This window comes from Exophiala bonariae (assembly GCF_035927105.1).
Source record: "Exophiala bonariae strain CCFEE 5792 chromosome Unknown scaffold_2, whole genome shotgun sequence".
NCBI classification, from domain to species: domain Eukaryota; kingdom Fungi; phylum Ascomycota; class Eurotiomycetes; order Chaetothyriales; family Herpotrichiellaceae; genus Exophiala; species Exophiala bonariae.
In genome coordinates, this window is record NW_027042477.1 from 2,125,961 (window position 1) to 2,139,314 (window position 13,354).

Sequence of the window (13,354 nt, forward strand, 5' to 3'; positions counted from 1 at the left end):
TAAAAGGAACCCATGACTTTTGGCGTGGGACTGCAAAGTTTAGGCTCCTGACTCTTTAATATATGCAACGCGTACAACATTGTCGAAGGCAACTCCGTGGAGAAATGTGCACAGGGGTTTGTGATAGGTTCCCAAATCCACCTACCCCAAAAGTCCTGCCTCACATTGGTTAGCACCAGAATTGCACCATCGTTGATCGGCTTGACGGCAATCATACAATTTGTCAAGAAGTCATCATTGCTGGCTTTATAAGACCTTCATAGCCATGTCGTTGCGTATTGGCATATAATTACAAGTTGATCAGCTCATTGACCAATACGCTGATCCATTCCACTTATCCTTGACCATGGCGGCCGCCACAGTTGCAGTTGCTCTGCCACCTGGACCATTGGGTCAACCAGACATCAGTTATGCTCCAGATCTTGTGAAGTTCGCCGCAAGGACTCGTCGCCGCCATGAAACAGAACAGCTTGAGAAAGCACTCCCGGCTGGCTTTCCCAAGAAGCTTGTCTCGGATCTCGTTTGGGAAGGCCGAGACCTCGTTGACAAATATGACTGGACCTACGAATTGACCACCGAGGAAGTGGAGGAGATCGAGGCAGGCCTCAGCCATTTTCAAGGTGTGCTTCACTAGTTACAGCATCCTTGATATTATGGCTAAATAACAACTTTGCAAGCCCTGAATCAGCCCTTGGGTTTCATTAGCCAAGACACTTTCCCATTACCGAAACTTCATTCAACATTGCGAAAAATCTCTTTTGAGCTCCACCATGGTCATGGTTTCAAAGTTCTGAGAGGCTTACCAGTCACTAAACACAGTCGGGAAGAAAATCTCATCATATACGCTGGGGTGTCTTCGCATATTGCTTCCATCAGAGGTCGCCAAGACAACCAGTTTGAAGGTAAACCTGCAGATGTGGTGCTCAACCATATCAAAGATCTAAGCTCGACAGCTGACAAGGACAAAATTGGAGCTCCTGCTTACACCACTGATAAACAAGTCTTTCACACCGACTCGGGTGACATTGTATCATTGTTCGCACTGAGTACAGCTGCGGAAGGTGGAGTGAGTCGACTTGCAAGCACATGGCGTGTGTACAACGAACTAGCCGAAACAAGACCAGACCTGATCCGCACCCTTGCAGAACCGTGGCCTGCTGACAAGTACGTGGCTAAAGTTTGCTCCTTCCTTTTATGTAGATCTTAGCTGACATTTGCTGCAGTTTTGGCAACAAAGAGACGCCATTCGAAAGCAGACCTCTGTTGTACCATGAGCCCGCGAGTGGCAGTAATCCCGAGCGAGTGCTACTCCAGTATGCTCGGCGAAGCTTCACTGGCTTCGGGGCACTACCTCGATCTGCGAATATCCCTGCAATCACAGAAGCCCAGGCCGAGGCCTTAGACGCGCTTCATTTCTTGGGCGAGCGATTCAATGTCGGTCTTGACTTTCGCCAAGGTGATGTTCAGTATGTGAACAACTTGGCTGTCTTTCATGCCAGGGATGCATTCAAAGACACCTCAACCCAACAGTAAGTCATTTCAGCTCCTGTACCATGAGTTACGTTATGGCTACGAAAACCTCCGTATGGCGTCGCTAACGCGGGAGAAGGCGCCATCTGGTAAGGCTTTGGTTGCGAGATCCTGAGCATGCGTGGCCCACGCCGGCCCCGTTGACCCAGAGGTGGCGGAGAGTTTACGAGGGAGTTCGACCCGAAAATGAGATTTTCCCGCTCGAGCCTCGCATCAGGAGCGCTAGTGCAGGAATTGTGCCAGCAAAGGTGTGACAGGGAAGCTGGAGCTGGACAAAATCCCACGTCGATCCCACCTGATGTTGGGCTTGGGGCTTAATCACAGTTAGCTACTAACTAATGGTATTAGATCCACCAGATATATTAACAAGCGTAGCTACAAGATTGGACACCAAGCTTTGGCTAGATGTAGCTGGATTGGTAGCCAGCTCACCAATCGATGCTTTCATCTTTGCTGAAACCAGTGCTTCACTAAACAAGGAAGATCCTAACCCATCTCAAAATTCGTGCTAGTGCTGTATATCGCAGCAAACATTAAACCTGGGCGTACAGGGGGGGTCCAATCGCGCCATCGACGTTACAGAGCACGTTCGCACCAAGACTCCTCCTAGGCACGGAACGCTGGGCATACTGCATTCCCTGGAACCTTGTGCATTAGCATCATCAAGTGACGGCGACGTCTTGAAATCTTGTGCAGGAAGGTGGTCCCCTCGCCACCGTATGTTATCTCCTACTCGAATGGTGCAATCTCAAATAGCGATGAGGACATTGGTATGGTTCGATCGATGTTGCAAAGACAACATCGATCAGCTAATCAGGGTGGTACAAAAGGAAAAGCATGTACTCTGATGCTGTTCAAGAACGAGACTGCTCATTAAGATCCTTCTGCTGCAACTTGGCTTTGGAAGGCTGCAGCTCTGAATCCGCGCAACCATGGTCCTCTTCGACAGATTCCGTCGCTCTGAAAAGCAAGGCGGCGAGGCACAGGTCGCTGCTACCGGCACAGATGCCCATCAAGGCTTCATCGGGGATGGAGACTTGAAATACGCAATCGAAGAGAGTGGTAATGGCTCAGGGCCGACATATCAGGAAGTTTCCGGTGCCCCGGTGGAGACCAGCTCACCACTGGGATACTATGTCGGACCTGTGACCATCATTTTCTTGAACATCAGCAAGATGATCGGAACTGGTGTCTACTCTACTCGTGAGCTCAAGTCCTTTTTTTCAAAAGAGATAACCACTGACGAACAATTGTAGCTGCTGCCGTCTTGACTGGCACCGGCGCTGTCGGGCTCGCTATGATATATTGGGTCCTAGGTTTCCTAATCGCTATAAGCTCGCTCTCGGTTTACCTCGAATACGCCTCGTACTTCTCGAATCGGTCCGGTTCGGAGGTTGTGTACCTGGAGCAAGCCTATCCGAGACCGCGATATCTTTTCCCTACTGCATTTGCGGTTCAATCGGTGATCTTGTCCTTCAGCTCAGGCAACGCAATCGTCCTTGCGAACTACCTCTTCAGGATCAACGGACATGTCCCAACGCCTTGGGAGTTGAAGGGTGTTGCTGTAGCTGGCTATACCGTTGCTGTGCTCCTGCTAGCCTTTAACACACGTTTCGGCTACTTACTGTCTAATGGCATCGGCATTGTCAAGCTTTTGACCTTGATCTTTGTTGCTATTACTGGCTTGGTCGTCCTTGGGGGACATACAAGAGTGGAAAACGCTACATCCCACTTCGACAACTCCTTCGAAGGAATCTCGAATCAGCCTTATGGCCTTACAAATGCTCTAGTCAAGATTATCTTTTCGTATGCTGGATATGAGAACGCCTTCAATGTCGTCAACGAGGTCAAGGTGAGTTTCAAGCTCAATCAATCTCTATGTCTAATGATCTACTGACCATATCCGCTAGAACCCCGTACGCACGATCCGAAATAATGCCTCGATATCCCTTCTCATCGTCGCAATCTTGTATATCCTCGCCAATGTCGCATACATCGCTGCAGTACCCATAGCGGAGCTCAAAGCCTCCAAGCAAATCGCCGCCAGTCTCTTCTTTGAGAAGGTCTTTGGCTCAAGCGGTGCCGTAAAAGGCCTCAACTTCCTCATCGCACTCAGTTCCTTCGGAAACTTGCTTGCGGTACTGATCGGACAGTCTCGACTGATTCGCGAATGTGGAAGACAAGGAGTTCTACCCTTCCCACGTTTTTGGGCGTCTACCAGACCATTTGGAACTCCTCTTGGTCCCTATGCGGTCAAATGGGGCCTCACGGTCATAATGATCCTAGCGCCACCAGCTGGTGACGCGTTCAACTTCAGTAAGTCTCTAATACCCAACTTCGTGAAGAAGCCGACTAATCGCTGTTCAGTCGTCGACCTCCAGTCGTATCCTTCAGCCGCATTCAACCTCGCCATGGCCGCAGGTATCTACTTCGTCAGAATACGCCGAGCAAAAGTCAATCTTCCTCGCGGCCAGTTCAAGGCCTGGGACGCCGTCGTGGTGTTCAACATTCTCGCCAATCTCTACCTGCTCATCATGCCCTGGTACCCACCAGCCAAAGGCCGCAACGGCGGCGATGTCAGCTTCTGGTATGCAACTTACGTCGTCGTGGGCATTGCGATGTAAGTACCCAATCAGCACCCACCAATTTGGTCTCCCCCACATTCATACTAACACTCGATTCCCACAGCCTCGTCGTCTGCGCCATCTACTACTGGCTATGGATCTATGTGATCCCCCAATGGCGCGGATACCGCATCCGACAGGAAGCACTGCAGCTCGACAATGGTGCCAACGCTCATAGACTGGTCAAGGTTCCTGTTGACCGGCTCGATCATTGGGATACCACCCATGACCCGCTTGGAAGGCAGATTTCGGACTCGCACGGCCTCCATGACAGCGCGAGTGGTAGTGATGAGGGCGAGCATATTAAGAATATTAGCAATGAACCCAAGGTGTAGATGATGTAGATGTCTTGGACGACACCAGATTACAATTGATCCTATTGGAGTCTAATTGGTAAGCCATAGTGAGGTTGCCGCGGAGATACCATATTCTGAGGAGATATGGTTTGAATGATGAAGAACTTACTCTGAATGGCGTGCTTTTAATCTCAAATTTGTAGCTACGAGTGGTTGAGCGAGACGCCTCGTCTCGGGACATAACACCAAATCCGTAGTTGTGGTTGTTGACATAGTTTGTACGATGAAAGATCAAAGGGTTTAGCTATCCGAGTAGTTAGTTACGAGTAGTTACTAATGACTGCTCTCCGGGTGGTCCACATTGCCCAGCGGCAAAAGATTCCACCCGGAGCTTCGGTGTGAGCCGAGGCATAGCCCGGTTTCGGGAGAAAAGGGGACGCAGCCTTGCGTTTCTCTACGCTGCTGCATTCCAGTTTGACGATGCGTCGCGACGCCGCTGGCTGCCGTGCCATCGCGCCCGGGTGTTTTGATTTGGCTGCAGGTATTCGAAGCATGATCAACCTAGTGCGTGACCGGGTGCGCATTCCGCTCATGTTGAGACACCTTGGCGGCGAGGCGTTGATCGAGGTGGGCCAGGAGCGTGTGAAGTATATGCTTGATATGCGGAACAATGAGATTGCAATTACTACTAGCAGGGGACCGGATGATGTTGGTAGTGATGGTGCTGCTGGTGAGACGGGCATGGATGGAGAACCTAGAGATGATAAGGGTGATCACGATCATGAGTCCGATGATGAGGATGACGTTGACGATGACGGCCTGTATGGATAGTACCCGTGACAAATTGGCGACCTTGTAGATATCACGGGAATAAGATTGACGGGTGTAGATATTCCAGTGGATCAGGCACAATGAGAATGGCTATTCGACTACGTGAGGTCTCACGTTTCATGCCCGCGAAAAGAAAGAACCCAGATCAAATTGTCTCCCATAGATGTAGAGTCTCTAAAAAGCAAAGCGTCGAACATGATCGCATCGCCGGCTATTAGACACTTAGTTTCTTTGGCTACGGCGAGGGAGGATTATATGGCGGACGAGAACATGATACTCGAAATTCGGACTTTAGGCGTCCTTCGCCGTACTTGGTTTACACTACGGTCTACAATGGCGGGAAAGAAGATCAACCATGGAAGGTCGACCTACCTGAGAACTATACTTCTTGGGCGTGGGACAATGGGGAAACGAGGTTTGATGGGCAGATACATACCTTTGATTAAGACTATTATTAGTGACAGAAACCTGCTGTCACTTCGAGTGCGAAATTACAGAAACATGAACTTCCAATGGGATAATTTCCATAGAGGAGGGGAGACAATAGCAACAGTGTAGATGCTGGAATGAAAGCGTGTCAAAATCTCCTCGCAGGATTGCGGACACAACGTGAGAGGGAAATACTGACTTCGCCCCAAAGTACCTACCTTTCGACTTGAAAAAAGTATGCGGAACAAATCGTAGTGTAGAGACTTACCTTGTAGACTTGCCTTTGTGGACTTACCTTTTCGCTGATTGAATAAAAGGATGATTTCTCATGGTAGATGTTGATGCCAGTCTGGAGTCGTGGGAGACAAGGGGGATCCGAGGTCCATTGCTCCATCATCGTCCTCTTCGTACTCGCCATCATCATCAGTTTCATAATCTGGCAAGCCAGAGAGTTCAGGGACAGGTCGAGGAAGAAGGATGCCGAAGGTGAAGGGAAAGGTACCATCATCGCCTATATCGGTTTCGGGCGAGCCACCTGAGCCTACACCGTCATCATCGGCGGTCGCCATTGGATCGTCCCAGAGATCAAGATCCATGGTATCCAACGTAGGTGTAGTGTGCATGTGGACATTTGTACACTCGAACGCGCTTTGCATGGCCAAGTGGAAGACGTCGCGGCGGTGCTGTCCCATATCACTTGGGCGATTGGGAGGCTGGTCTGTGTCATCTGGGGGCACGGGTGTGCCGAAGACGCCTTGGGTCCAGTGGAAGCCGGAGGGTCGGATAAAGCCTGCCTCCAGGTCGAACGCGTCTTCCAGAGTCCAAGGGTGAACGCCGGGTGGAAAGTGTGGGAACGCGGGCTCTCGAACAATATGGCATGAGTCCAGGGTGAGCAGAACCGTGTTGAATTTGAATCGGATGTCCAAGAGGATGGTAGGTATAGGGCGAGGTCCGACATTGACGCGCGCGTGAAGAGCTTCCAGATGCTCCCTCATAGGAGTCCAGACTGGGCCTCGGCGCAGTCCGTCCCAGCAGTCGAGGACATATTCCAAGTCTTGCACAATATGGCGGTGTAAGACGATAGGCCGGGCTTCGAAAGGTCGAGGTGGTAAATGCATCATTCGGAGCTGGCCATGTGTCAGCAAATAATATTCAGAGCTCACCTCATTCGCGTCTCGTCGCAGACACTCACTCCATTTCGCGAGCCAATTGATAAAGCGAGACTCCCAGTGAAGGATACCGTCCCCATTCACCGAGTACATTCGAGCAAAGGTAGCCACCTCGAGATCAGTCAATAGTTCTTCGATAGTATGGCCCAAGGACCAGAGACGTGGTTTGTAAGTTTTATATGCCTCGAGATCAGCGATTTCTGCCTCATACTCTAGCAACTTGTCAGCGATTACGTCTCCGGCATCTCTATTCTCGGGGATGTCAGTTAGAAGCGTCAACCAGTCAGAGAGGCGGTAAAAAATGCGTTGATGACGGGCAACCCGTGCTGAAGGCAGAGAGCTGTTAGTGAAGTTCACACCGCGTTCAGCAGATTGCAGACGTCTCGATCCATCGCGTGCGCTAATAGCTTCTGGATCTTGATCCTCCTCGGGCTCAGGTGAGTCTCTTGCGGGAGTAGCGTCGCCAGAGTCCTGCATACCCACATCGCCATTTTCTTGGACACTGTTGACAGCCGAAAAGCTCAACGGGCCGGCAGATGGTCGATGGGGGTATTGCATTGTGTCATCGACTGTACCGTCCAAACCCATAGAGTTCCCACCTGGATTAGCAGTCCCACTACCGAGAAGTGAACCCAGATGATCATCTGTACCGTCCAAATCCATAGAGTGGCCACCTGGATTAGTAGTCCCACTACCAAGAAGCGAGCCCAGATCATCATGTTCTTCGGCAGTGAGTTGTCCACCCAGCATGCGCATGGCAACTTGTACAAGAAGAGTTGACAGTTTTGAAAATTTCCATGGGAAATCCTCTTCGTATACTCTCAGCATTTCCAAAATGGCAGGGTTGCCTGACCACTGAAGCAATTCCAAAACGCTCGACATTAGGAATTTCGTGTTGTCTTCCCAAAAGTGCAATCGCTCGAACCCTCGGTGAACTCGCAAATGATTCACAAGTTCACGAACGTTAGTCGAGGGTGGAAGTTTAGAGTCGTAAAGAATCTTTACCGCTCCATGGGCCAGGTTGTTCTGCAAGATGTCGAACAGAAGCTCCACCGTAGAGTGAAAACACGCGTCAATTTCCGCCCACGGTGTGGGATCTTGTGTGTCAATCTGTTTGAATATGAGAGTATTTGATCGATTGACAGAATCTTTTCGGGCATGGGCAGCCGCCATCAGGTAATCACGAACCCGACCAGTTGTAACAACAAGAGCTTCTGGAATTGGTGGGCGTGTGAATTGAAGAGGCTCCTCATCTGGGCCATTGCCATAGATGAGAGTTCCGTCCGGAAGGTTCCCATAGATGTATTCGACAATGTCATCCCTTGTATAGCGGAACGGCAAGACTGGCGGACAGCAAGGCCAATTTGGATGCTTCTGCGCCGAGACTGGTGGAGGTCGTCGTATAAACTCACAGCTGCTTGATGCCGCACGCCCTCGTCGTCCTGTAGACAAGAAGTCTTGTACCAGATTGATTGGGGAAGCATCCTGTGCGCCAGCTTCAATTGATTCAAAATTTGGTGGCAACGCTCCAGCAGAATAATCTGGTGGGCTTACCACATCCTGTGACAGCGCAGCAAAAGGTGGGATGTTCAAATCCGCTGTTCCATTCGTATCTGATCCTCCAATCTCGCGAGGGTGCCGGAATGTCTTACCACCCCAGGTCGGTCTTGGTGAATACAGAGGTGGGGGAATGTCAAACTCTTCTCTTTTGTCTATAGCTTCAGTCACCTCGGTTCCAAGCTCTTCGAGGCGTCTTCCAGGATGGACTGGGCGTGGATCACCAGTTGGCTCAATGGGAAGACCGTCTTCATTCCTGGGGAGCTCATCGAGCCACTCGTCGATCATTTCCTCAATTGTTGTTTCATCAATATCGAATGACCAGCGCTCCATGCATAGATTGGACAGAACGGCAGGGTGTTCTTGACGTGATTCAATAAGTTGCCAATAGATGCCAGAAGGAATCACAGTGCCGCACACAAACTCTGGATGGGTGATAGCTGGGGATTCAGACCAGACGACGTGCTCTCCATGAGTGAGAGGAAGATCGGTGGGTATAAAGTCTTGTTTGAGGATAGCCTCAACTGTGTCACCGTCAATCTCTCGGTGGAATTCATCGTAAAAGATGGTAGCAACGTTGTCGTAGGTCCATTCCGGTAGAGCGACCAAATCCACCATACGCTTTACCATCGCAATGGATAGAATCTCAGAGTTGACCAAGATACGAGGGAATTTGAGGTCGTGCATTACTTCTCTGGCGATGATAGGCTCGTCCACGAAATGCTTTGGAAGGTCTACTACCGACAAGTCCATGGTGGTGTCCATGGTGGTGTCGAGTTGATTTGTTGCCTTTGGGGTTGTTTTTCTGGTTGTAGTTGCAGTCGGCTTCGCTGTTGTGGTAGTTTAAGCAGTTGTTGTTATTGACTTGTAAGTGCTTTGGGTTCTTGGACAGTAACGTTTCGATCAGCTATCAGAAAAATCCTGAACGAGGTCAAGACTGTTCCGTTAGTAGACTCTCAGCGATACTATTTGAGAAACCTGTGCAAAATATGGGTGCCAGAAACAAACCTTCAGCTACCGCGAGTCTCGATAGCTCTTACCTATATAGACGTGGGGCTTCTCGAGCGTTAAACAATACCCGTCCTTTGGGGTTCCTTGTGTGGGGGTTGAATGAACAGAACAGATTCATTGTCGGTTTGGTTCATGAGAGAAAGGCTCTTGGTACAAAAGAACATTTCCTTCGTTGTACAATGAAGCTTGGTTCTGGCAAGTCCTTTACCTCGTTCAGTGGATAACATGAGAAGCGATTGGGGGCATCATCAGAACTCCGAAACGACAGCGCCACGTCAAGCAGAGTCAGATCCCGGCTTCGCAAGACCAACGATGATACCAGCATCTACTCCATCTTGACAAGAAAATAAGGATGGCTCGTGCTCTCCGGCAGATGCCATGCACGTGTGTTGTGAACTATGGGCTTGACCTCGTCGTAACGCAATTGCTGTAGTCCTGCGAATGAATGCAATGTACTCAAAGCCATTGGTACGGCTATGGGGCATAGGTTCAATGAGATCTCAGCGTTGCAGACCGAACATAAGAGCAGTGATCACGCATAACCGGTGATCAGAAAGATTGCTTAATCTAGATTAAGGGGAAGAGGTGCAATAATACTCGAGCACGAAAACATCGCGCTCCGCGTTTACGATTAGTCATATGCCAAGGTATTGTTACCTAGCATAACCATTACGGCCACGCAAAAGACTAAGCTTTTGTCAAAACGCGTATCTCCCCGTAGTCCTGTTATTTCCATCCCCAACGCCCTCAACGTCGCCGACCCTCGAACTTTCAGAGCAAAGAAAGACTGCATCAAGCAGACGTCCCTTTCTGCACACATGTCAACCTCCTCGCATACTCCATCTGCGTCTCGATCTCGGCGTAACGGTGCAGCGACTTATTGATATCATGGTCAATGGCGGCGATCGTCCTCCTTCTCTCGTCCTTACTGATCTTCTTTGACCCGGAGCTGGCCTCCTCCAGCATCTCTTTGCGGCGCGCCAGTGCCCGTGCCGTATCAAGTTGCTTTTGCTTTTCCTGTGCCTCGAGTTCCGGCCCCACGTCCTCAATCTCATGGTGAGCTTCGAGGCGCGAGGACTCCCGGTAAGTGCTGACGCGCTTGGCCCGCTTGGAAAGGAGCGCGCTCAATCTGTTACTGGCTTTGGGCTTCTCGTTGACGATTATGGGAATTGCGGGGATCGGAGATGCAGACTCGATTTGTCGGAGGTTCTTGGAGATGGCGCTCACAATGTCGTCCACTGAGCGCTGGGATTTGACACCAGTTTGATTCACGATGGTTCGGACAATTTGCTCTTCCCCGATACCTTCGGCGAGGAGTTCCGCTATGCGCCAGTAAACTGGAAGCGGCACTTCGTGGCTGCATACATTTATGGTGGGTACGCCTTTGTAATTGGGGAGTGGTGCGAAGAGCACTTGGTGCGTCCCCGAGTTCGCAGGCATCACGATCAGTTACACGGTAGATAGCACATTGACAGCGGACTATACATTGAAGGCCGACTTAGGCGCCGCGCATATTCGTGCCCATCTCTTGAGCACTGGTGATTCTCCATTAAATGTTCCTGTCCATGCTCTTTGTTGTTTCCAAGACGATTTGCGACCACCGGATCCGGGAACAACATTCTTTACCGCAAACAAAGGTCACAGCGTACAAAACTGGCCACGATTGTCATCAAGCACGGAAAGTTGACCCATTCTCTAGAAACTGGACGTTAAGATTGTCAATCACAACGCAGCCTTGTACGGCAGTCGTGTTGAGTCAGTCATACCTAACCCTACTCTTGCTCGAGCCATTTCCCGGCATTCACCCGAGAATATGGCGTCAGCCATAGTTGAGCCCAATATTGGGTGAATGCGTACCTCCCTACAGTTGCTAACTACCCAGATACCTGCAGCATCACCCAACTCAGCTGGTTCGGCGTGTATGACGAGGAACCTGCACTGAAATATGTAGCTGTTGATCTACCGTTTAGCATTTTTGTGCTGCAAAGTGAGCGTTCGACCATGAAAGTTGCGGACAATTTGATTTGGAATTGTCATCATGAGAGTGTCATTGTTTCTCATCATCGTCGCCTCATTAGCGTCAATTTATGCCTTACATTATGTGCTTCACAAGACAACCTTGGCATTACCACTCGCAAGGTACCTATCCTGAGCAGGGTTTTTCGTCTCCTGTTCCCTCTCAATGACCACAACCTTTTGCATCCCTGTCTTCCATGTTCTCCGACTGGTCGATGATACTTGCAGACCAACAGTATCGTGAAGAGTAATAAAGTGCAAACGAATCAGGGGTATCGTAATCGAAAATTGCGCCATGGGATGCGCCGCGGATTCGGACTGGTCCCGAAAATTGAAGAGACACGCCATCCCGTGCTTCTAAACCATGTATTCAGTGTCAGACCACATCACGAGCAGGTGGCTTCCTCGGAGTGCTCGATTGCGACGACATCAGGCAAAGGAGCATGTGGAAGCCCGGTGGCTTTCTCGACATTTTTGCGTTGTATGAGTGCTTGCGTCTGCCATCTTGCCTCTAGCCTGCTTCTCTTTTCTGTGAGAATCAAGATCGCATTTGTTTGTTGGTTTGTATACTGTTGTTCGACAGCAGAAAGTTCTCTTTCCAGCTCCTGTTCCAGTTTACTGATTTCTCGATCTCTCTTGTCGATGAGGTTTTCCACCGCTTTCTTCTGCTTCCCTCTCAAAACATTAATTTTGGACATGTGCAGTGTATCCATTGCATCACGCTCACGATATTGTTGTGCTAGGCTATGATAGTCTTTTTCTGTAACCTTGCGTTCTGGCATGGAGTCAGTCGATGGTCGTCCCGAGGCTACCTCAACAGGGGTTGGAGGTGGTGTAGGATTCCGACAATAAGCTTCCATATGACGGAGTCGTGTCATGACCGCCCGCTTTTCTGTTTCGTGCTCCTTGAGAATTTTCAATTCCGCTTCAAGTTGACGGGCTTCAAGTTCTTCAACGGCCTTCTCTTTCTGACATGTGTTAGTTGAGCTAGAATCGGAAGAAGCCATCAACTCACCTTCTCGATCTGATCAGTCATAATCTTGTCCCAGTCTTTCCTCTTCTGGGCTTTGATCCGATCACATTGTACTTTCGAGTCCGATATGACACCCGATTGAAACTGAAGAAAGCGCTCCTTCTCTTCCAGCTGTATCGTCCGCAACATGAGCATCGCCTTACAATTTCTGCTTCTTTCGATTGCGTCAGAGTCGTACAAGTCTTGATGGTCATAACTTGATTTAGTGGCCGACAATGGGTGTGACCATGAGCTCTGGGTGGACTTGATTGACACTGGACTTTTCAAGTCACTCTTGATGGAAAGCTCACTGTCGGGATCATTGACGCCAGCATCGCTGCTGATACTTGACAAAGAGGAAGAGGCTAAAGTGGTAGACCTGCGCTTGCGAAAGCCAGTCACTCTTCGGAAGCCCCGCCGAAAGGGAGAGCCAGGCTTTTTCGGAAGAGAGGAACTTGTCGGATTCTCGGATGCTGCAGAGGGTTTTTCCAGCATGGGCGATGGTTGAATTGCATGAGAATACTCGCTCGATGCACAAGAAGTAGGCGCAGTTGAATATGATTGAATAGATCCCTGGTTGAAAGAGTTGGAGCGAATTGTGGCTGTTGATCTCGAAGGAATGACACTCTCAACATCCGAGGCAGGCCGTATAGGCAGTAACCCGAGACCTTTAGCCTCGAGTGCAACGCGATCATCTAGCTCGTCCTCCGTTACTGGAGGATTGAGTTGTAGAACTGCGACGTTGTAAAGGTCCAGGTCGACCAAGTTATAGGAACCTTTCCAGGCATCGTCATCAAAGCCGGCATGCTTCCAGTCTGAGCCAACGAGTAAAGGTGAAGAGCCAGGAAGAGAGGGCGAAGTCCGCTCGGTTGCTGTCAT

General features: G+C 50.0%; 6 protein-coding genes across 6 annotated transcripts; 3 read left to right on the forward strand and 3 right to left on the reverse strand.

The window, feature by feature from the left end:
* Positions 1 to 346: 346 nt before the first annotated feature.
* LTR84_005284 (uncharacterized protein) lies at positions 347 to 1,533 on the forward strand (the record flags this gene model as incomplete). Its single annotated transcript, XM_064848855.1, has 3 exons — positions 347 to 620; positions 678 to 1,164; positions 1,224 to 1,533. 3 exons carry the CDS (start codon positions 347 to 349, stop codon positions 1,531 to 1,533), a joined length of 1,071 nt encoding a protein of 356 aa, XP_064711479.1.
* Positions 1,534 to 2,462: 929 nt separating this feature from the next.
* On the forward strand, positions 2,463 to 4,489 carry LTR84_005285 (uncharacterized protein; the record flags this gene model as incomplete). Its single annotated transcript, XM_064848856.1, has 5 exons — positions 2,463 to 2,733; positions 2,787 to 3,382; positions 3,441 to 3,846; positions 3,898 to 4,150; positions 4,219 to 4,489. The coding sequence occupies 5 exons, from the start codon at positions 2,463 to 2,465 to the stop codon at positions 4,487 to 4,489; spliced, it is 1,797 nt and encodes a 598-aa protein (XP_064711480.1).
* Positions 4,490 to 4,930: 441 nt separating this feature from the next.
* LTR84_005286 (uncharacterized protein) lies at positions 4,931 to 5,281 on the forward strand (the record flags this gene model as incomplete). The annotated part of the gene is made up of 1 exon (XM_064848857.1): positions 4,931 to 5,281. The coding sequence occupies one exon, from the start codon at positions 4,931 to 4,933 to the stop codon at positions 5,279 to 5,281; it is 351 nt and encodes a 116-aa protein (XP_064711481.1).
* A 755-nt stretch (positions 5,282 to 6,036) lies between these two features.
* On the reverse strand, positions 6,037 to 9,201 carry LTR84_005287 (uncharacterized protein; the record flags this gene model as incomplete). Its single annotated transcript, XM_064848858.1, has 1 exon — positions 6,037 to 9,201. The coding sequence occupies one exon, from the start codon at positions 9,199 to 9,201 to the stop codon at positions 6,037 to 6,039; it is 3,165 nt and encodes a 1,054-aa protein (XP_064711482.1).
* Positions 9,202 to 10,239: 1,038 nt separating this feature from the next.
* LTR84_005288 (uncharacterized protein) lies at positions 10,240 to 10,887 on the reverse strand (the record flags this gene model as incomplete). Its single annotated transcript, XM_064848859.1, has 1 exon — positions 10,240 to 10,887. One exon carries the CDS (start codon positions 10,885 to 10,887, stop codon positions 10,240 to 10,242), a length of 648 nt encoding a protein of 215 aa, XP_064711483.1.
* Positions 10,888 to 11,849: 962 nt separating this feature from the next.
* On the reverse strand, positions 11,850 to 13,354 carry LTR84_005289 (uncharacterized protein; the record flags this gene model as incomplete). Its single annotated transcript, XM_064848860.1, has 2 exons — positions 11,850 to 12,431; positions 12,479 to 13,354. The coding sequence occupies 2 exons, from the start codon at positions 13,352 to 13,354 to the stop codon at positions 11,850 to 11,852; spliced, it is 1,458 nt and encodes a 485-aa protein (XP_064711484.1).